Source organism: Rhinolophus hipposideros, assembly GCF_964194185.1.
Source record: "Rhinolophus hipposideros genome assembly, chromosome: 5".
Lineage (NCBI taxonomy): Eukaryota > Metazoa > Chordata > Mammalia > Chiroptera > Rhinolophidae > Rhinolophus > Rhinolophus hipposideros.
The window spans coordinates 77,509,987-77,532,961 of record NC_138051.1 but is presented as its reverse complement, the minus strand read 5'-3'; the positions used below and the strand labels follow the sequence as shown (position 1 = coordinate 77,532,961).

Sequence of the window (22,975 nt, the reverse complement as noted above, 5' to 3'; positions counted from 1 at the left end):
CACAGTTCTTTCTAGTTTATTGTTTTGTACAAAGAACCTCTTGAACACTTTGTATAAACATGTTAAAAATTTCTTTTCCTAGATTATAAAAAGTCAAAGCCAGTTTTCTTTGAGATGGGGCCCTTGAATGTAACACTCACGTCACCAGGATTTCTAGAAACAGGAGTTGCTGTACCTAACATTCTGGAAGGTGCCTTAAGAAAGGCCTGCTAAGGCCTGTTTAGAACCTGTAGCATTTTAAAAGATCCAACTTTCCTTCCAGTGCCTATGAATGATAATAAAAGGAGAATCCCAGCGATCTGATACTGACACCAAGTGTGAGAAGGCTAGTCTGGGGATTCCAAACTCCAGCCTTAAATCTTTCCTAGAAACTCAGACAACTAACTTCCCTCCTCTTCCCTCCAGCTGGCTTTCTCAAGTACCGATACATGTCTTTCTGGAGGCAGACACTGACTAACAGTCTCATCAGGCTTTTTTAGAAAGAGCTTCTGGTGAAAGCAGCTTTTATTATTGCCAATCTTCAGCCCTTAGAAAAAAATATCTTTTGTTTAAAAGGGATAGAGACTATTCTAAGGAATTCAATAAAAGGAAATAGGTACCTTTTATGAAAAGGACTTTTTTTAATTGGGGAATATTGGGGGACAGTGTATTTCTCCAGGGCCTAGGAGCTCCAAGTCATTGTCCTTCAATCCAGTTGTTGAGGGCGCAGCTCAGCTCCAAGTCCAGTCGCCGTTTTCAATCTTTAGTTGCAGGGGACACAGCCCCCACCATCCCATGTGGGAATTGAACCAGCAACCCTGTTGTTGAGAGCTCGCGCTCTGACCAACTGAGCCATCCGGCTGCCCCTCCAGAAGCTCAGCAGCAGCTTGTTGTCTTCAATCTAGTTGTGGAGGGCGCAGCTCACTGGCCCATGTGGGAATCAAACTCGCAACCCTGTTGCTTAGAACTCACACTTTAACCAATGGAGCCATCCCGCTGCCCTGAAAAGGACTTTTAAGCTCTCTAAGCCCACAACTTCATTGAAATAACTTTACTAAAGTGTCTCCACATAAAACATAGCATCTTGTCCCCAGCAGCTGGGCAGATGGGATCTGTACACAGAGCACCCATTTAAAAGCCCTCACTGGAAACAGCAATTATGGCAGAAGTAGGGCTACTCTTTACTCCCTTAAGTCAAATCCACCTCTCCGGGATGCATCGTGCAGAATTAGCTGTAGGAAAAGCAGTAAAGGTCCTGCTGGACGGCCATGAGCAGCCCGGATGCTCCCTGGGAGCCTCCGAGGCGAGAGGAGAAGGCGACACTGGGGATGCTGGTCCTGGATGTGGGATGTGGGGAGGGTATGGTTCTAAGCAGACGGGCATCGTGGAGGCTCCAAATTCTCGTGTAGCAGTCCTGGCCCACTAAGAGAGGGAAGACGTGTGGCAGGTTAGTGAGAATGCAGAGGAGAACGTGATTCCCTGAGAGCCAAAACACACAACTGGAAATTTTTCCTACTGGTAACATGTAGGTTTTGAAAATCAACATTATAGGTCACCCTGGTGCTCTAGAACCATAACTAGCTGCATGCATTCAAAGCAACAAGACACACTGGCTGGCTGTAGACCTCGGATGGCTCCCCGAGCATCCTGGCTACTGGATAAGCATTCTGCTTGTCTTGGTGTCAAGGATTATTCAAGAGGGAGCCCAGCCCACCTGGTCTAGATGACATGCAACTCATTTCCTTTATGAAATAGTAACGAGGAAGATCTCGTAACACCATTCCATTCTGAGGACAAACCAGGTGACACCTCTCCCCAGAGCTTTCTGATTTAACGGTTCAGCTCCTAAGAGCAGACAGTCAGGGCTCAGAGTGGTGCCGAATGTGACACCTAACACCACTGGTTACACTAGCCCAGACACACGATACATGCTACCGGAGATCCTCAGAGGAAAGAGGAGGGCAGACCTCAGGCATTCATGGATTTCATGTTTGTGCTTCTGACCCCTCGTGTGACGTACTACGACCACAGGTGCTACCTTGACTGGGGATGAATTCAGGAAGTGCAGATCACTGATTATTGCAGCCAGCCCACTTCCCACATCTGCCTCAACAAGGCTCCCTTTTCTGTTATCCAGAACACAGAAACCCGTCTGAGCTGAAAACTTATGAAAAACTAGACTTAAAAAGGAAGCTAACTGGTGAGAGTAGTAAATAAGCCTAAGAAAGTTCTAACAAAGTGATGCTTCTTAGCCATAAGAAGCTCTCATGGGGAATAAGTACTTTCTGTAGGAATATTAGCAAATTTGAGGATCTCATCTTCTTTAATGTCAAGGGCCTACTATTTCATTTACCAAATCAGCGAACTTTCACCCTGTCAGAATATTCGGTAGTCCAGAAACAGTATAATCTTGTAATGCCTTTCAAGGGGGTTTAGTGGCTAGATAGCTCTGCTCCTATTCTATAGACCATGGAACCACAGAATGTTGTTTATGGGACCAAGAATCAGCTCCTTTACAATGACCCAGATTTCTTTACTCAGCATCCTCTGGAGGAAATGTGAGTACAAAGAACATGGAGCCCAAGCTTCTCGACAGAACAGTTGCATGGAGGGATAAGGTCACACTGAATACTGACCCGGTGAATAGACTTAAACCCTACACCCAGGACTCCTGAGCTTCTGTGTTTTATTGTACCTAACTTGCCTGTTACTGAAGGGATGTTTGCCCACTGGTATGAGAACAAAGGGCTGTCTAACTGATGGATGTTTAAACTGCAGCTTACTAACGTCCAACTCTGCATCCCATTTGTCTCCCCAACCCCAACAGTCCACGATCCCTTTATTCAGTTCTGTTTTAGAGTAATTTCTCCCTCTGCTGAACATGCTGGGGGCCCTAAGGGGCAGTATTTGATGGATGGAATCTCCCCTTCCCCTGGTACCTGCCACCACGATTCCTTCTTCCTCGTGCACGTGCAAGGGCAGGTGGGCGTACTCGTTCACGTGACCTTCGTACTGCCTTATACACTTAGCGGTCCTCAGGTCCCACAGCTTGATCTGTGGGAAGAAGCACAAAGGGCCATTTAGGAGGACAAGCAGGTACACTGGTGAACCCCGCATGGAAGCCAGGGAGGGCTAGGTGGTCTCCAGAGATTTCTTCAAGTTAGGAAAACCTACGCCTCAAACTCCTGAGCCAGAGTCCATCCAAAGGCAGAACCAGTTTTACGTCTGTCTAGACCAGACTGGGCTCCCAGTAGGCAGATTCCCTGCACAGTGTACAGATCGCCTGTTCTCCGGCTGCCTTTCCCTGCGGCTGTCTGGCATGAGGCTTTCTTCCGCAAAGCCCCTCCCCTGACAGAGCCCCTCCACCTGACAGACCTCTGGGCCACCAGTTCTGGTGGCTTGAGAAAGCCAGTGCTACCCTACCGTTCCAGCCATGTCAGATGCCATCAGGCATTGCTCTTCTCGGAGGATTTGCACAGACGTCACTGCCGAGTCATGGAACAGGCGGGTGGCCTTCCAGCCCTTGCCCTGATTCCGACAACGCAGATCAATGGCAAAGATCTCCCCGGACCGACAGCCATTAAACAGCAATGGAGCCTATGGAAAGAGGGACTGCTCGGTACCTCCCTCAGGCTGGGAGAGCTGCACCCTCCAGAACACAACCCCTGCCTCTCCTCCCCTATCCCAGCCCGAGTTAGAGGTGTGGGTGGAGGTGGATTGGTACGGGTGTGAGCCTCAGTAGTGTTGGGTTTCTTATGAAAGGGGGAAAGAACTGGACCCCCATATGTCCCTCTAGGGGTGTCCCCACTGGTGCCTGTACTGGCCCCATAGGCCTCACTCTGAAGGCCAAAGGATGGCACTCTGTCTCTACCAAGGTCGTTCGTGAGAAGTCGGGGTGATGAGTATAGAGTAGGAGAGATCAGAAGTCCAGGTAAGACATGGGGCCCCAACTAGAGGAACGATGGCTGAAGAAACCTAAATGAATGAACTCTGCTTATTGCTGTTTAAAGAGATGGCATTTTCTGTGGGGCAAGTCTTTGAAATGTAGTTATGACTATAACTTTGATTTTTAAATTTACAAAATGTGTAACTTGAAAGCTGTGTCTGTGAAAATATTTAGTGCTATGCATTGGGACTTAATTTACACACTAAAATAAAAATTACTTGTCCTACTAGCTAATCCAAGCACTACTCAAGAATTGCTAACAATTCATACAAATGGGAGGTTGTTTAAAGCTAGTTTAGCTAGGCCTTTCTGGGTCAGCCAACTTCCACTCAGTGCAGACACATTGACCAAGTAACCTGTTCGTTAATCCTTTCCGATGCCCTCTTTTTCCCTTGTGAAAGGGGAAGGAGGACTGCATGCCATACTGGAATCTAATTTCAATCCAGCAAAATGTCCACCCTTGGGGAACTTTATATTACACCCTTCCCAATCCAACTAACCATGACAGCAAACTGCTGGGCCAAGACATCACTGCTGGTCCCAAATGACAGCCGGTGTCCTGTCACAACGTTGGTCACCAGGACCCACCGAGACAAGCCTGATACAGACAGAGATGGGGTGGAGAGGCAAGTGTCACTTTCAGTCTGGGGAGAGGGAGTGCTGGGCAGGGGGGATTTGAGGTCTGATCAGTCCCTTACTTTGGGGACCTGGGGTGGCAGCCGTGGCTCACCTGTACTGAAGGAGTTATCTGCCTGGACGTTCAAGGACCATGCACAAGACCAGGCCCCGGGGATCCGGAAACTGCAGAGCATGCCAGGTCGGTCTCCTGAGGAATAGTGAATGTAAAGCGTGGCTGCCCTCTAGGAACAACACCTTCCCTTTGTGCTGCCAGGCCAGTGACCACCAGATCCGGGAAGCCTCCAGGAATAGCTGCTCAGAGGGGTCTGCGAGGTCAGACAATTAAGTTCGCGAACTTGTTGCAATGATGTTGCTAGTCTTTTTTTGATATCAGAGGGATTATTCATGATGAATTTGTACCAACTGGACAAACAGTTAACCAAGTTTTGGAAATGCTGAAAAGGCTGCGTGAAAAAGTTAGACGACCTGAACTTTTCGCCAACGATTCATGGCTCTTGCATCACGACAACGCACCAGCTCACACGGCACTGTCTGTGAGGGAGTTTTTAGCCAGTAAACAAATATTGGAACACTCTCCCTACTCACCTGATCTGGCCCCCAATGACTTCTTTCTTTACCCAAAGATAAAGGAAATATTGAAAGGAAGACATTTGGATGACATTCAGGACATTAAGCGTATGATGGCTATTCCAGAAAGAGTTTCAAAACTGCTTTGAAGGGTGGACTAGGCGCTGGCGTCAGTGTATAGCTTCCCAAGGGGAGGACTTCGAAGGTGACCATAGTGATATTCAGCACTGAGGTATGTAGCACTTTTTCTAGGATGCGTTCGGGAACTTAATTGTCCAACCTCGTATACCTTGGCCCCATTCTGGGTTTTGTGTTAGCAAAAAAGAGACACTCAACTGAGTTGCCTGGTTCAAAAGTGGTTATTCTGAGAGTAAATATATGAATCTTTCCTGATGTCCCAGTAGAAGTGTTAAAAATATTAATATTAGGTTGGTGCAAAAGTAATTGTGATAAAATATATGGTAATGGAAAGAGAACTGACTCTGGGTGGTGAACATACAACGATATATAGATGTATTACAGAATTGTACACCTGAAATCTATGTAACTTTGCTAACAATTGTCACCCCAATGAACTTTCATTAAAAAAAAAAGTAACTGCGGTTTTTGCAATTATTTTTAATCTTTTAAACTGCAGTTACTTTTGCACCAACCTAATAGCTATCAGGGAGGGAGTATGGAGTTACAGATAAGAGGGTTTCAATCCCAAATCACACTATTAGTTGTGTAATCTCAAGTAAAACATTTTTAAAAATAAGCTTTATTGATAAAACACATATAAAGGGCACAAATTATATAACTATACAGTTTAATGAGTTATCACAAAGTAAATATAGCCATGTAACGACCACCCAGGTTAAGAAACAGAACATTCCAGTATCCTCCCAATTGCCACCTCCCCATTTCTTCCCAAAGGGAACCACTATCCTGACTTCTAACACCACAGATAGTTTTGTAAGGCAAATTCTGAACTTCTCTTTGCCTGAGTTTCCTCATCTATAAATTGGTGATACTACATACTCCTGCCTCACAAGCCTGCTGTATGATGAAATGCCAGGCACCAGGCAAGGGTGCATGACCTCATTTAATCCACCATGTAACTCAATGGGGTAGGTATTGTCTTCACTTTACAGAGGTTAAGCAAGTTGGGATTTATGCCAGGTCTGCCTGAGGCCTGCACTCTTAGAGGCCTGGCCCTTGTCTAGTTGATCCTAATTCCTGAAAGACTGGAAACTTAATATCCAGAATGCTGCCAGGGAGAAGTCCAGAATTCTGAATTGCCTTCATCCAGAGAGAATGTAAGTATCTACGACAGCACTGGTCACACTTTTGCGAATGATCTGTACAGGCAGCCCAAACAGAAGTATTCTGATCTCTTGCACTGATTACACATACTTTTAACCCGTCTGGCTGCTGACATGACCCAAAAGGAGGAAATACGTAAAGATGCACATGCTTCTAGTACAAATCCTGTGTCAGATTCAAGGAATCTCCTGCAGGTGCTTCTGCAGACTATCCCTCCCTCCGTGAGCTGTGACTTGGGCTTCCCCCGGCCTCTGCTTCCCAACCCTCCTGTCCAAGCCTTCACCACGGAGCTTATGCTGTTGTTGGCTGCAGCTCCTGGGAGGCAGACGACAGAGACCTTTGTCAGAGCACCCCGTTAGCCAAAGGAAAAGGGCCTGGTACCTGGATGACTATTGACGAACAGTGATGCTGGGAGCAGGGTGGCACAGCCTGGAGTCTCTGCGATTCCCAGGAGGCACAGTCTGGAAAAGCTGTTAAGGGCAGTCAAGTACAAGGTTCTCCTCTGGGAGGGGAATGGGCATTAGTGCCCTTCAAAAAACTAACAATTATATCCCTAAAGGCAGATTTAACATGTTTACATTTTCTGTATTTAGTTTCAGATTATTTTTAAAGGAAGAAAAAGTCACAGATACAGTTAAAAGCCCTCTTTGACCCCTCCCGAGCCCAATTCTCCCTTCTTCCCCACCCAGAAAGAATCGCTGCTCTAAAACTGGTCTGAGTTCTAGGCTGTGTGGTAATAGTTCCACAACATATTTGTCCATGAGTAATATGAAGAATTGTTTATATTTAAAAAACATGTAAATGGCATCACACAGAGTATCTTCTACAACTTTTCAATCTCCATTGTCTTCTAGATTCATCTGTGTTAATGTTTGTAGCCCATTTCCTATATTCTCAGCATGGAGCATTCTTTTGTATAAATATATCACAATTAATTTATCCAGTCTCCTGCTGATGGGCACTTAGGTTATTATTCTTTTTTTGCTCTGCTGCTGGAATAAGCACCTTCCTGTCTCCTACTCCTACGTGTGGGAGGCTTTCCTAAGGCAGTGTTTCTTAAACCTATGGTGAGAACTTAATTTTACACTACAATGTGCTATATACATACAAATATTTGAAACAAGTTTTATAAAATATTTGCCCTTACTAAGGATGAAACTCATATTTTCTAGTCTATTTCATTCAAAAGATGCTGTTCACAAATTGATTTAATGGCCCACTGACAGGTCATGACTCGCGGTTTGAAAACTCTGCTCTGATGCTTACACCCAGAGTGGAACTGTGGGCTGGTAAGGGGCAGGTATCTTCACCTGAAAGCGGTTCTATCAGTGTACGGAGACCAGCAGTTTTCCCCATTCTCCATATTTGCCAAATCTTGGCACTATCAGGCCTTTAAAATTGGTGCTTATCTGAACAGGTATAAAAATGACATCTCATTATTTAAAATTGCATTTTCCTGACTACAACTGGGTGTATCGATTCATATGATTATAGTCATTTGGGTTTCCTTTTTTAATTGTTTCTTTATATTCTTTGCCTACTTTCCTATTGAACTGTCTTCTGACTGATTTCGTTCCTCTCTCTTCCCCTTCACAGCCAAAATTTTCTCAAGAGGAATCTATGTTTATCCCCACTTGTCTTTTTACTCTTCAACCCACAGAACTCCAGGTGTGACAGTCAGATTTCCAGTGAAATGTTCTCCCCAAGGTCTCCAAAGAGCCTCTAGTTTCTAACTCTGATGAACACTGTCCAGTCTTGGCCCATGGTCATGCAGCACAATTTCTAACACACAGTCCTTGGCCTCCACACCATCACTCTTGGAGTCCCATCCTTGCACTTCCTCCTACCACCAAGATTCCCTGGCCTAGATTCCAAGCCTCTTAGACTCGTGCCTCAACTCCACTCCTGCTCATGGCTCCCTCTCCACTGCCTGCTCAATCCAGCAGGGGCCTTCTGTCTGAGACGTCACCCTTGCCAGCCTGTCACCTGCACTGCTATATAAGAAATGACTCCACGACCACCGTCTTCCAGGGGCATCCCTCATCCCCAAGGATTCAGTCCTGCAAAGCCCTACTTAGCCAGAGACATCACGGATACCAGACCATATAATGCTGCCCAATGTGCCAAGCTCTCTCTTGACTCTTGCTTCTCTGGGAGCTCTGTCCTCACTTTCCCATATGGGGAATCACTTCCAGGAAGGCTGTCCCAATCCCTGCATCCCTCTTGCATCCAACTGTCCCACAGGCATCACTTGTAGAATGTCACCCACTGAACTGCCCATCTGCAGCACTATGCACAGGGATTACGCTCAGCAGAGGTTGGTGGAATGGACACGCCCATACCTCACTGAAAAATGTAAATACTTGCAAAGCAATCATGCGACATTCTTGACATTCTGAATGTATGATGCGTGGCTGAAACCCAGGTTACAGTCAAACTCTGCTACTTCCAAGGCCAGTACTGTAGACTTCATCCATTAACAGGCCAGAGGTTAATGAAGAGCCCAGTAAGTGTAGAAAAGTATTCAGTCTAACGTCCCCCAACTCTTGGGGGGAATAAAAACACAGAATGCAGGTCTGAACAGGTACCACTTTTGTAAAGGGAGAAAGTTCCATGAGCCTCAGAAGCAGCAGGGGCACAAATACCTGGAGACGACCTGCAATGACCGTCAGAGGGCAAGCCGCTGGTCAAGCTACAACAGCTCACTCCTCACACTCTTTAAACCCAATTAGAATTATGTCTACCTTGTCCACAGCCCACAGGAAAATGAAAACATGACATACTGTTTTAGGATCAGAAATGAGAGCGAGGTTATTGTTTTCTCTGTTTTAAGGCTTGGTCTCTTCTGTTCTCCGGTAAGATCATCACAGTACCAGGGGGTCCCATTACCCCACAGGATCACACCTAAAGAAAGCCATATAAAACTTCCAGCTTACAGAACACACAGTTTTGTGTTTGGCTTACATAAAATGTATACACAGATCTCTAATTTAGGCTTGAAACGCTTCGAAATAGTGCTGTGGAACAAATTTAAAAAACAGCCTCCAATTCGGCCATCATTTGTTGAGGACCCATAACATGCCAAGCATCGTGCTAAGTGCATTCACAGATGTTAACTGTTAGCCTCATGACAACTCAGGAAGTAGGTGTTCGGTACCTAGTCATAACTTCACGAACTCATTTATTACAGAAATGAACCAAGACAAGACTCATTAACATGTGGCTCTGGGTCAAACAATATTCTCCCTGAAGCACGTGATGGACAGGTGTCCTGTGCATCATTAACAGCCCCCAGACCCAGCTACCGTGACACTACACTACTGTGCTCGCAGCCAAAAGCCTTGATGGCTCTCTGGGAAGGCAGGGACTAGAAAGAAGAGTGCTCCGAAGAAGGCTACGTCTGGCAGGAACCTTATGCCCAGGACCCACACACCCGTGTCACTCGCCAAAGTAACCCCTTTCCTCGTGTCTGCCCTCAGCCTCCCCCAGGAGGCCCACCCCACCCTGGGACCACTGCAGCTCTTGGCTCCTCCTTTACTTCAGGAGGATTTGGGGTTCCTTCCCAAGGCTTTACTATGCCTCTTTGCTTTATTCCTCTGCCAAAGCACCAAGCACCAACTCTCAGGTTCCAGAACAGTGTCTGGCACGCAGTGACCCTTCCCAGGGTCATCCCAGGACCTCAACCACTTCCCTGAGATCCATGGGAATCCTTTTTTCTTTTACTCACATGCACTGCTCTTTCTGAAAGGGTGAGGGTGCGTGCAGACCTCTGACCACTAAGATGCCAGCTCACAAACCCCAGACACCCGTCCACATCAGGGCGTGTCCTGCCCACCAAACCCCTCCATCTGCCAAAAGATACAGAACGTGAGAATCCAAGTGATTCAGCGAGGCCCAGCATACAGAGTTCACCTGGTGAGGAAGCACACAGCAAGATGGAAAGATTGGTCTGACTGCTAACTCATGGAGAGAAATAGACAAATGCTTTCCTGTGGAATAACTTGTGGGGATACAGAAGTGTGACTTCTTTTTCCAGGTCTAGCTCCTTCAAAAGGGGCTAGAACAAGCACTCTGAGAACAGGGAAGCTCCCAGCCCAACCATACAGAGCCTTGAAGAGGGTCGGGGACGAGTAGCCCGCGGGCCTCCACCCTTCGTCTTCAGCACGGGCCTCACAGTGAGACATCGATCGGGTCTACCGTGCAGGGTGGGGATGACTTCCCGGCAATGGCAGGAAGCAAACCTAACTCTGAAGGTGTCCTGTATCTCACTTTACTCAGAAACCATTTTCAACCTGTATCCATCTTATGACTCATATCCCAACAGAACAGAAAGTCACAGCTTCTTATAGGTGCAGTTGTCACACCACGGCAATTTAAAGGTTCCCCTTAGGTAGCAAGCGCCTCATACTTCTGTAAACCTCAGTGTCAGCCAAAGACAGGCTGAGTGACTGACGCAACGTCCTGGACCCTCCACCCAGGCTACCGCAGCCCACCTCCCAGGAACTCTGTGCCTTGGTGGGGGCTCTTTCAGATCAACTTAATCTTGAAGGGAAGGTCCTGACAACCAGTTAAAGAGCCTCAAGCCTTTCTCCATCTAAAGTCATTCCTCCAAGACAACAAACTCGGGAGGCCCTTTTCCTCACCTATGGGTTCTCAGGATCTAAAACTCAAATTTTCCCTTGGGAAAATGAGGTAACCGAGTATTGCCTTCTTCACAAAGTTCTCTCCTCTATTCTGCATTTGGCCAACCACTGCAGAGCCCCTCGATCCAAAGCGGCTGCAAGGCCAAAGGGAAGAGCAGAGTACCTTTCGGTTGGTGAAGTAGAGGTTTTCGTGCATATGCACCCTGAGTGTGGGGATCTTCAGACCGCGCAGGCTAATGATGCCATACTTGGAGCCTCCGACTCGCACGTCATTCACTGTGAAGAGCCGGTCACTGTTGGTATCCGCCTGGAGGAGGAAAGTGGATTGCAGGTGACCCCACAGGCCTAAGACCATCTGCCCATCTCTCCCAGCCTCCATGCTCTGTGCGTTTTCACCCGGTGAGAGCTGCTGTCCGTGAGGAAACATGGGAATGACCTAACGTGCCGCTACCTGGTGTAGCCATAGTTGGGCAAAGCTAACAGGTGTCTGGTCGCACAATTCAGGAGCAAGGACAAGGATGACGATGAGGGGGTGTGGCCAGGATGTCTGAGGTTTGTAGTGACCCCACTTGCAACTGGGTTTGGAAGAGCCTTAATGTCCACCCAGAGGAACTATTCAGATGAGACACGTGGTAACAGCAAGTGGCCATTATGAAAGCCACAGAGCAACATGGGTGCTAGTGAAAATGTTCATGGGGTAAAAGGAGGATACGAAATTGTATTCCCATTACACAGGCACAATATCACTAAATAAAAGGAAGACGCTACACCGAAAAAAAATTACGATAGAAGAAACTGCACTGGGATGTGGGTTATTTTTAAGATTTTTTTTCATTAAAAAAAACGGTTAATTATTTCAAAGCAAAAGCTATAGTTATGTGTTTTATGTATATTTATAAATATATACATACATATATGAGTTTGAATGATGGTGAAACGGCACTCACTTTGCAAGTTTACTTGGGAAGAATCGTTACCAACCGTCCTTCCCAACCCTCTGGCCACACCAGCCAGGCAGTTATCATAACTCTGGGTGATGAGCAAGGTTGTCTGAGCGCCAGCCCACAGCTTCTGTGAGACCAAGTGCGAGGCCTCGGGGGCTCAGGCTACACTAAGCAGCACGTGCACAGTCATCTCTGCTGCTTCCGCCCACCCTAACCAACCCGCCTCCATTTACTGGAGAGCCCCAGGGAAAGGGCTCCTGAGGAGAACCCACTGCAAGAAAGTATTCAGGTCAAACTATCCCCAAACACACATGGGGCTAAGCCCAGGAGAGAACGTGAGTCCTGGCCGCCAGCACCCCTTATGAGGAAGGGCTCTGCTATTGAGGTCTGCTATTGAGGCAAGATGTCAAGGATGAGTTCTGTAGCTTCAGCCCTGAGTCCTGTCAGCAGATCCTCAGGCCGAGGCTCTCTGTTCTGTCTCTCTCTCATTCTCCTGGGCTTTTTCTAGACCTTTGAGAAGGGCAGGCCATGCTCTCCTGTGGTCTTGAGTTCCCAGTCTAGCTGAGCAGTCTGGCTTCTGTGTACAGGGACCTGCTGCCAACGCTTCCCTGGCCCCCCGGCTCAAGTAGTTGGCCCTGGCTTCCAGCCTGGGTGTAACCAAAAGCAGAGACTTTCTGCTCCCTGCAAATGGCGTGATAAAGGTGTGGTGGGTGTGCAGGCCCAGATGTGCCACTCAGTCAGGGACAGCAAGCAAGGGAGTGACATGCTGTTGCTACTGAAGAACTGGAGCTTCAGGTTTGGTCACCAAATCCCGCCCAGTATAGGAGGATGAGAAGCCCCCAGTCTACTGTGTGCCCTTTCAATTGTGTACACAACACACCCAAGGGCAAGTGACTTTGTACTAGTTCTCAGTCAGTGGTGGGCCCTGGCTTTCACGTCAAATGACAGAGTTGTAGTACGCGTGACAATGGTCAGCATGGCCTGCCCTGCTGGCTTGGTACCTGCCAATAGGTAGCCGGTAGGTGCTTGTTAAAACTATAAAACCTAGAGACCACCTGCTTTCATGCAACTGGCCTTGACACAGCCAGGTTTGTTGGAAGCCAATGCTAAGCCACGAAGTATCAGGGGATGGCAGCCATACCCTCGGCACCCACAGATAGCTCCCTCCCACTCACCAGTATGAGGTTAAATCGGTCGTTTGCCAAAGCGGAGGGATCCGAGCTGTGAATTTGGACCTTTTTCCTCTGCATGCAGCTCACTCGAAGCTCATGGGCTAAACTGCAGAAGGGAAAGAGAGGGGCAGGGATGGCATGGTTGCCATGCCTAAGTACCCATGAGGAAGATTCTGGGGTTCTACCCTGTCCCACACCCTGGAGACCATCTCCTTTAGTCGGTTCTCTTCATATCATTTCTCAGCAATGGAACTGAGCAAGATCCCAAATAAACTCAATTTTAGAACTCAGGAAAACTAAAGCAAAGAAATGGGTGGCCCATTCACAGGGTCGAAGAAAGTTAGAACTAGAGGAATTTGGTTTTGGATCATCTAGTCCAACTCTTTCCCTTGAGACCAAGAGATGCTCCTGACAAATGAAACAATACGCCAAGAAAGACACAGCTAATGAGGAGAGCCCAGGCACACAGCCACCCATCTTACTACCCCTTTCCTGCTCCAATCACGATCTCTCTCCACTACGGACAAAGCCTGTTTTAGGGTACAGAACAGATCTTTTTAACTAGACCTTTAACTATTTTAGGGAAGTAAAGGAGAGGCATGCCCCTGCCATACCACCCGCATGGCTTGCCTACCCTGAAGGTAGCCCTGTATCCCTTATGAGCCACCCCAATTCACGTTGTTTCTTCATCTGCCCACACACAGTGGGAGGTAACAGAACACCGGAGTCAGGGGCTCAGGCGTTAGCGTCAGACACATCCCATTCTTTCTAGGTTTTCCTTGAGAAAATCACTCCACTCTGAGCCTCAGTCTCTTCTTCAGGAAACTAGGAGAAGTATCCACCTATCTCATGGGGTTTTAGTTAGAATGATATCAGGAATTGTAAGTATTTAGATAAAGTTTAGAACACATGCATTCATTTAATGCTCCACTTTTGCTGACAGCTCGTTAGATAAGAAGAAAAGGAGGCAGAAATCTAACAGGAATGAAGTTATAAGACCTGCCAATAAACATGACTTGACTGCCTTATCTGGCACAGAGTAACAGAGGGAACATCCTGAGAAATCTCTGCCCCATTTCTCTGCCTAGATCCCCTCTCCTGTCTCCCTGGCCTCTTATAGGAGTCTCCCCGCTTGCTCTAGAGGGAAAATGATTCTCTTAGGGCTGGTTTCAGCAGCAGAAGGCAGGCTGTGAGTTGGAGTACCTCAATTGTGAGGACTCCTCACAGAGGACCTATATAGTTTCTTGATTGGATTTTTTGACCATGGAAATACGATAGGAAAAGAACATTCGTGAAGAAAACATAACAACGAGGCATTGACTTACCGGCAATAACTGGTGTTGTTGAGAAAACCCAGCTTGCTTTTTTGTAGCAAGGAAGATGCATTAAATCCCATCCTGGCCATTTTCTAAATTAAAAAAAAAAAAAAGGTTCAGTGTCGTTTTATGTTCTGGGATAACAGAGAATGTTTTTCGTTTCACAGGATGCAATGAAGAAACAGGTACTAAGTTGGCAGAAATTATATGCCTAAAAATCGACTGTCTCCTTGCAAGAGAGAAAAACACATCACAAGGAAGTATGTGTGAGCTGGAAAGTCTGCTCACTGCCTCTGTCCAAGCTCCCCATCAATTTATACCCAGGGAGATGAAGCCACCAAGCTAGTGAGTACAGGCATGGCACTGCACACTCGGGTCTGCACTGTGCTTTCCACTTGACCTATGGCAACCCTGGGGCCTGGATTTTCCATTCTGTTCCTCCATAACCATCAAAATGTCCTGGCATCTAATCCCCAGAAGAGATACAAGAGACCCTCATGTCCAAACCACATACACTGGTTTTCTATTTAAAATATACAGTTACTGAAACTGTATCATGCTGCTTTTCAAGATTCCCCCAGGGAAGGAGAAAATGTTAGAATTACTCATAAAACTTAGTCAGCAGGAAAAAGAGGGGGGATTTCTTGTCGTTACTCTCTTCATCAGGTTCCTGTCAGGGAAAATTCAACACCACACTCCCTACACTGCACTATGCTGAGTGTCACAGGGGCGTTCAATTGGCACCTGCTTTCAGCAGTGGATGGAGGTTAGCAGGAGGTTGGCCCTCAGGAGTGTGGAGCCCACCTTTTTCTGCTTGTCCTCTTCCTCTAGCAGCTGCAGTCTTTTGCGCTCCATTTCCTTCTGCTGGATGCCCTCCTTCGTGAGGGGGTTGCAGTCATTGTGTCCAGGGAGCAAGCGGAAATAGCGATTCTTTTCAGGATCAAAGTAATACCCTGGTAGATCTTTAGTCAAAAGAAATGAAATCCAACTTAAAACACTATGAACCCACCCACCTTGTATGGAGTCCAGTGGCCTGGCCACCAACCCTCACAGCTGCTTGTATTTCTGAGGGGCTGGAGGTGGGCTAGCATTGTCAGTCACCATCCTGGACCCAGATCGGTCGTGGGGGGAGCTGTTTGCCCAGGATCACCGTTCTCGCCACACCCAGCTCTTCCCTTTAGTGTTTCAATTTGGTCCCAGAATTTCCTGAGTCAGGGAAGGGCAGTGACACACATGGGGTCTACCCACATGCAAGTAATGACACACAGGCCTGAGGAGGGACACCAGGACAGACATAACCAGATGATGACGAGGCTAGATTCACTTTCATCTTTCCCCACAGGCAGGGCCAAGAGTCCTATCTGCAGCCTTACCTGGCACAGAACTCCCAGCTGTGCTGGATGAGGTCGATGGGGCCTCCTGGGTGCTGTGGCCCGAATCCTGTGAGCTCTGCTGTGCCCCCATGTTACACCTGTGGACACACAGTCATGGTAACTTGCAGGAAAGGGCTGGTGTCCCAGTCATTCTCCGAATGTGGGTCCTGGCAGGAGGCAGGTCAGGCAGTTCCACAGCCTTCACCCCGACCTCTGACCTTTGACTACTTGGGGAGCACTGACCCCCCTTTTCCTTTAAAGTTTACCTACTGCAAATGCACCAAAGTTAGGGCAAAGTTTTGCTTTATCACCCTTAAAAGGATGCATGTTGCAGTAATTCCCTTTTCTTATCTCCTCACTTGAGCATTTCATGAGATCTGGAATTTTCCAGATGAAAAGGAGAACAGAAATCTTTGTCAATACGAATTTTACCAGCTGGGCTCATTTGACAGCTCAACTGCAGTTACAAGGCCAGGTGAATTTCATTCTTTATTGGATTCAGCAGTACAAAGAGTTTAAATTTTACTTAGCTACCCAACCCTACAGATGGAGAAACTGGGGTTCAGGGCACAGAGGTGATCTACTCAGTAACACTGGGATAGAGCTGTGGTTTAAACATTTTGCAAAGCTACAAACAGCTGCTATGGCAATTATAGGCTAAAAGACATAACGACATAACAAAAGACCTAATTTTAGAATCCTGTAAAATCCTCTTTAAAATCAAGAACTTTTCCCCTCCTTACACCAAAAGGAGTTCATTTTGCAAAACTAGGTTGAAGGAATGCAAGAACTTTCTCTGTTGTCTATAAATACTAACGATGCCTGGTTTCAGAAAAAACGTATTCTCCCTTTTTATGGCCCAGAGCTTCCTGTGATCAGCAGCAGGAGGAGGAAAGAAAGAAGGATTAAGTGTCATGACAAATGTCTGTGTTTCTAGTCCAAGAACTGCTGCTCCATTCTCTCCACATGGAACCCAGAAGGTGGCTGTCCAGTGTGTTTCCACACAACTCTGCCAAAGCTGAGTTGAGACTCTTCTTGTACAGATCACATTTTGCTACACATTGTGCCCTAGTGGGAAGGCCTGGGCCCCCTAAAATATCCATGGTTCTCCTTTCAAACCATACAAACACTGGGCACTGTCCTGATCTTTCTTCAATATCTGTCAAGTTTAGGTCTTTGTTAGACATGTAGATTCTCACTGGGCCCCTCTCAGACCCTGCATGTCCTTGTGCATGTGAGGGTGCTGGACGAGGCTAGAACGACACTGGGACACAGCACTTGCCTCTCATTAGAACCGTGCTGTCTGAAGCATGAGTTCTGCCGCTGGTTCCTTCTCCCATGTCTTCTACTTTTCCAGCTGCCTTTATGCATTTCTGCTCCTATAAGAGAAAAAAAGAAAATTACATACGAATGTGTGTGCATGCACTTTTCTATTTGCTTTGATAGTTCCTTCATGCTCAGAACTACTAGGCAAAAGGATGACCCAAACTCGGTTATCATCAAGACTGCCACACAAACCAAGCCTCACCTGTAAAGGGCTGCCTCCACCAATAAAATCCAATGCGTCTGTAGCCACTTCTCTGGCTGCAGTTCTCTTACCACACAGTTGACACCTGGCCTGACAACCTGTTAACCTCCATTCCCTGGGTCACGGTGTGAGGTGTTGACAGACTCTCACAATTACTTTAAGACAATAGTTTGAGCCTGGCATGAGAACTCTCTTATTCTTCTTTCTTTTCCTTATCAGGTAACACCAGAATATATTATTTTTCTTTCAATCTACACACATCCTATTTACAGAGAACAGTCAATAGTAATCACTTTCTCCTATGTAGTTTTAGTATTAAGCAGGGAAAACTGTGAACGTAATTAATCAGGGGTCAGTATGTATGACTTTTTAATATGCTTTCTCCACTTTTTCTTTTAAGTGTGTTTTTCCAGGACCCATCAGCTCCAAGTCAAGTAGTTGTCTTCAATCTAGTTGTGGAGAGTGCAGCTCACTGGCCCACGTAGGGATCGAACCGGCAACCTTGCTGTTAAGAGCACGCGCTCTAACCAACTGAGCTAACCACCGCCCTCAATATGCCTTCTAAAGAGTGTTTTATTAGGTTGGTGCAAAAGTAATTGTGGTTTAAAAGGTTGAAAAATTGCAAAAACTGCAATTACTTTTGCACCAACCAATAGCTTCTGATGTACATTAGCTGTCAAAGGGAAGGATATGCATACGTATTTTTTTTTGACATAATGAGATAAAAGCACTTCTTAATGACACTGATTTTGCCATAACGATTTCGAGTGGCTTTTTCAGATCTTATCTTGGATAGCCTGAATATATCACTTAATCATCAAACCATCACAAGTTTTAACACTGGGTATCACATTAGTTCTAAGATTGAACTATGGTCCCTGAATCAGTTGCTTTGAGTTTCAGGTTTTCTCAATGCCTGGCGATTTCCCCCCCGCCCACACACTCACTATAGACACTAATGACATCTTACCAAACACATTTTAAAACCACATTCAAATGCCACAACAAAATTAGAAAAATATTTCTAGGGCTGAATGCAACCAAAGGACAGATTAGAAACCTATTTGTCTTTATTTCCCAACTACTTTTGAGAGCGGCGTGCCTGTTAGCATCCAATAGAGCACCAGAAGTCTGGGCCTACATTCCAGAATTCACAATTTATTCAACCACTTCTGTGTCAACCTGTGATTGTCAGTTGGGGCTACTTCAACACAAAGGAAGAGAAATTTAGTGAGTATAATATTTAACCAAACATTTCACAAATTCTGTAATAAATTCCTTGATTTCCTGGTGGGAATATAAAATGCCACAGCCATTTTGTAAATACAGTTTGGTAATTCCTCAAGAGATTTAACATAGAGTTGTCATATGACCCAGTAAAACCCAGGAGAAATGAAAACAGATGGCCACACAAAACTTTGGACAGCAACATTCATAGCAGCATTATGTGTAATTGCCTTAAAAGTGGAAACAACCCATATTTCTATCAGCTGATGAATGGATAAAAAAAAGTGGCACAATCATACAACAGAATGTTCTTCAGCCATAAAAAGAATGAAGAAAAAAAAAAAGAATGAAGCAATGATACATGCTATGTGGATGAACCTTGAAAACATTATGCTAAGTGAAAGAAGTGAGACATACTAGGTTGGTGCAAAAGTAATCGCGGTTTTTGCAATTATTTTTAACTTTCAAAGCCGTGATTACTTATGCAGAAACCTAATAAAATTGTATGATTCAGTGTATATGATATCTCCAGAATAGGCAAATCGAGAGAGAGAGACAGAAAGAGAAAGAGAGAGAGAGAGAGAGAGAGAGAGAGAGAGAGAGAGAGAGAGAGAGAGAGAGAGAGAAGCACACACACGTTTTCCAGGGGCTGGGATTAGAGGTAGAGAATGAGCAGTGACTAACTAGTACAAAGATCCTTTTTTTTAAAGCTTCTTGAAAGTCTGTTTTTCTGTTATGAAGAATTGTTTTTTTTCAGTTATCACAAATGAGTTGATAAATGCTCTGATTAAATTGTTTTATATTTTCAGGAATAAGAGTGACTAGTTATATATACCTTTATATTGCCTAGGTGGTAGCTTGGTAAAATTTTTATAGCATTTTAAATGATTTATGATGTGCCATATGTACCCGTTTCTTAGGCAACATTCCACCAAATTACTAGCTTTCCAAAAGCTGTAGTACCATATATAACACTTTAGTATGACAGCAGCTTTATTTTAAAACCAGAATCAGGCTAATGTGACTTTTATTTAAACTAAAATTTATGCTTTGTGCATTTGTAAAACACTGATATACTGGTGTCATATTTATTGTGTGGTTATACACTTGTTGAAAAGTAAATTTACAGTCAAATAGTTTCAGTAAAAGTTTAAAAAAGGAAAACTTGTCTTTTCACTAAAAGCTTCAAGAAATTGCATTTGTATTTATTTAATCAGAATGACTAGATAAGATCTTTTTCTAGAGTCAACCTAAAAGAAGCTAAGTGGAATTGGTAGATCTTTTATAGTTTTTGTTATCTACTTACTCTACTTATTACTTACTATAACACTCCCAGAAAGGAACAGTGCATTAATATGAAGTACCTTAAAATCTAAAAACAGGAAGGGCGTCATATAAAAAGATCACACAGTACTAGGCAGGAGATTGAAATCACTAGGTGTGTAATATTTTTAAAACCTTCATTTTGGGTCAGGATAAATTTCCTTCAATTTTTTCTTTATCAGTAGCACTTCATTTTGAGGTTTAACATAGTAAGCCAGTATAAAATTTTACAATATAGTAATCCTGGATTCTGAGTTGCATTAAGATGAAAATGAAAATGAGAACTGTACTTAGAAAAAGTAATTTTCCTTTTCTTTAACATCTAATTCTTCGTCTTCTGCTTGTTCATCCTTTCTTAGTTGGCAGGTTGACACCTGTCCTGGTCCAGATACCCTCTTAGCTGACAGTGATCTCTGAAAAGGCATCTTTGAACGTGCTCTAACATCCAAAAGAGATGGATATTCTGGTGGTACCTAGAGCTTCTGAAAACCACAAAATCTTCTTCCTCATCAATCTTTTGTATATTTTGGTAGATAGCAGAGTATACCTCTAAAGCTTTGTTGTGAACAGCATTTCAATAGTGAAAAATTCTGAAAAATATAGTCTTTATATCTTTTACTTTCTGCTTTTCAAAACCGCTAATAGTTTCCTCCAGATGAAAGTAGTTTGGGTAGCATCCCCTGTAACTCTCCGTAACTGGGTTCTGCCAGTGAAAGAATGTCCTTCAATTTGCTGCCTGGTCCTTTCTAATTCAGTTAACTGCTTAGATTCTCCATGCCTTGCTGTTAATGTTGATTTCAGATCATCCCACTTCATTTTTCCAACGATTCCATGAGCTTTCAAAGGTTCGAGTCCTTTGGCTGGCACAAGTCTTTCAAACTCCACTTGTTGCTAATCCTGAAGTTCGGCCAACACCTGTGCAGTTTTTCAGTACCTGTTTTAAATCTGGGAATCTCTATACAGAGACCTATTCGTGGATCTCATTCACCCACAGATGGCTAGGCCTCACAGTCTGACAGTTTTCCCCCATAGGAGCAGCAAAGATTTGGCTTGGTTCTCCAAAACGCTTTTGTTTTGCGAGTCCCAGTTTCCTGGATAACCCGCCCCTCGCCTGCCCCAAGTCACCGTTCCAGGCCTGGCCACAAAATCCCGAAGGTGTAGGCCTGGAAAAGGCCCGAGGTTTGTGGGATGAGGTCTGCGCTGGGCCACGTGGGGCTGCAGGCAGCCTCCCTTCCGGCTTCCGAGCACGGGAGGGTCAGCGGTAGCCGCACACCTCGGGCTCTGGTTGGTCCACTTGGTCTAACCTAGACAGGAAGGCCCAGAACTCCGCCCAGGGCTGAAATTCAGCGTGGGCGAGAGGCTCCAGTTGCCCCACCCGGGCTCTCAAGGTGGGCGGAAGGGGCACCTGTGCCTCAACATCCTCCTTAGTACAGGGCCCGGGGCCTGGGCTGGCGCCCAACAACGCACTGCTCCGAGGCGCCTGGGCCGCACTTTGTGGGGTGATGAAAATGGTCTGGAGTAAGAGCTACCACATGATGGTCGCACAGTCTTGCGAATATATTAGTACTACATAACCCATCGAATTGTGCACGTTAAGATGGTGAATTCTACGGTGATTTCTATCGCAAAACCAAAAACGACTTAGTACAGCAGGGCTAATATTTCAAGTGAGAAACATCGTAAATATCCCACGACAGGAGAATTCAGATTCCAGAGACTGCGGGGCTGCAACATGGACATGCTGAAGCCACTGGTTTGTCAAGCAGAATACAAAACGGCCTCCACGAGAAGCTTGCCGTGCCCACAGTGAGTCGGTATTTCTTTTTAACTCTACAAATGAGGGAACGGGCTTAGAGGGTTAGCCATCCTGCCCAGAAAGACAGGAGTTGTGTCTGCTCTGGCCCCTGGGCTTGGTGACTCACAGGACACCCCCTAACTATGATTTCCACTGTTACTGACAACTAGATTTGGGGGCTTTGGAATGTTGTTGGTTTCCTCCAGGCAGTTGCCCCATCAATTTACTTTCCTTCTTGCTGTTTGCTTCACAAGATTGTCTGGGGACCAGTCACGCCCATCAAGGGGCGAGGGGCATCCTGGTTTCTGAGGTGCACTGGGGAGACGATGAGGCTTCCTAGACACTCCAGCACCAGCGTGGAAAACGCGGTTTTCCCGCTAACGACTCGGTGTGGAGGCGAACTCGGAAAGCTGGGGTTTAACCGGAACTGCACCGTCACGAGTCTGGGCGTTACCTGGGGTAGGTGAGCATCTCACTGGGCCCCTGACCGCGGCTGACAAAGGTACTGGCACCTACCTCACGAGGCTGGTGCGTGGAAAACTTAGTTAATGCTGGCAAAGCCCTTAGCACCGTGCCCGGAACTCAGCAAGCTTTCAACCTGCGGTAGCTGTGACGCTGACCGGTCTGAAAAGCTTAGCCACAATCTGAACTTTCTGGGAAACCACCTCCAAGGGCCCGCAGTCTAGTCACTGGCAGGTGTTGTGTGGCACCTTCAGCATCAGGGTTTAGGGGAAAAAACGCTCCTTCGGGTCAGGCACCTAAGCGGCGGCACTCGGGATCACCCTACCCCCCGTATCTGCGGCTGCAAAACCGACCCGACAGGACAAACCCAGCTCCACGCGCCCGCGAATCCCGCACACCCGGAGCTCGGCGACCCAGCCCCCTACCCACGCCACCATCAGGCCGGTGTTCCACGTGCTCGGCTCCTGCCCGCCCTTTCCCCCCACGCCCGTCCCACCCCGAGCGCTGTGCGAGAAGCAGCCGCAGCCGCCGAACCGACACCAGCGATCACCTCAGCGAAGGGCACAAACTTACTCGATTAGAGGGTCCTTCCCGGCTCTCCCTGGGGCCCAGACTCGGCAGCAGTGGCAAAACGTATAAGGACCCGGAAAGACCACGATATAGTGTCCACCAGTTAGTGGCGTCCGTTTCTGTGTGGTCGCAGCGGATAGGGCCAAGGCGGCCGCCCCCTCTACTCATTGGACACCGCTTCTGACT

General features: G+C 46.3%; 1 protein-coding gene and 1 pseudogene across 2 annotated transcripts; both read right to left on the bottom strand.

The window, feature by feature from the left end:
• On the bottom strand, positions 1 to 22,975 carry DCAF4 (DDB1 and CUL4 associated factor 4). The gene is made up of 14 exons (XM_081047257.1): positions 22,793 to 22,975; positions 17,167 to 17,263; positions 15,885 to 15,982; positions 15,316 to 15,473; positions 14,521 to 14,603; positions 13,199 to 13,301; positions 11,243 to 11,386; positions 10,299 to 10,348; positions 6,818 to 6,897; positions 4,656 to 4,751; positions 4,426 to 4,523; positions 3,403 to 3,576; positions 2,919 to 3,033; positions 1 to 1,401 (listed from the first exon to the last, which is right to left on the bottom strand). The coding sequence occupies exons 2-14, from the start codon at positions 17,253 to 17,255 to the stop codon at positions 1,208 to 1,210; spliced, it is 1,482 nt and encodes a 493-aa protein (XP_080903383.1). The 5' UTR covers positions 17,256 to 17,263; positions 22,793 to 22,975; the 3' UTR covers positions 1 to 1,207.
• LOC308497910 (CBY1-interacting BAR domain-containing protein 1-like) lies at positions 20,253 to 22,656 on the bottom strand (annotated as a pseudogene). Its single transcript has 4 exons — positions 22,573 to 22,656; positions 22,032 to 22,211; positions 21,236 to 21,475; positions 20,253 to 20,853 (listed from the first exon to the last, which is right to left on the bottom strand). The product of its transcript is annotated as a CBY1-interacting BAR domain-containing protein 1-like (transcript).

Coding starts and splice junctions, on each gene's coding strand:
- DCAF4 (XM_081047257.1), bottom strand. CDS start 17,255: ATGCATAAAGGCAGCTGGAAAAGTAGAAGACATGGGAGAAGGAACCAG. Junction 15,474..15,884: donor AGCTGGGAGTTCTGTGCCAG/GTAAGGCTGCAG, acceptor TTTTGACTAAAG/ATCTACCAGGGTATTACTTT. Junction 1,402..2,918: donor AGAAGGAATCGTGGTGGCAG/GTACCAGGGGAA, acceptor TCCCTCTCTTAG/TGGGCCAGGACTGCTACACG.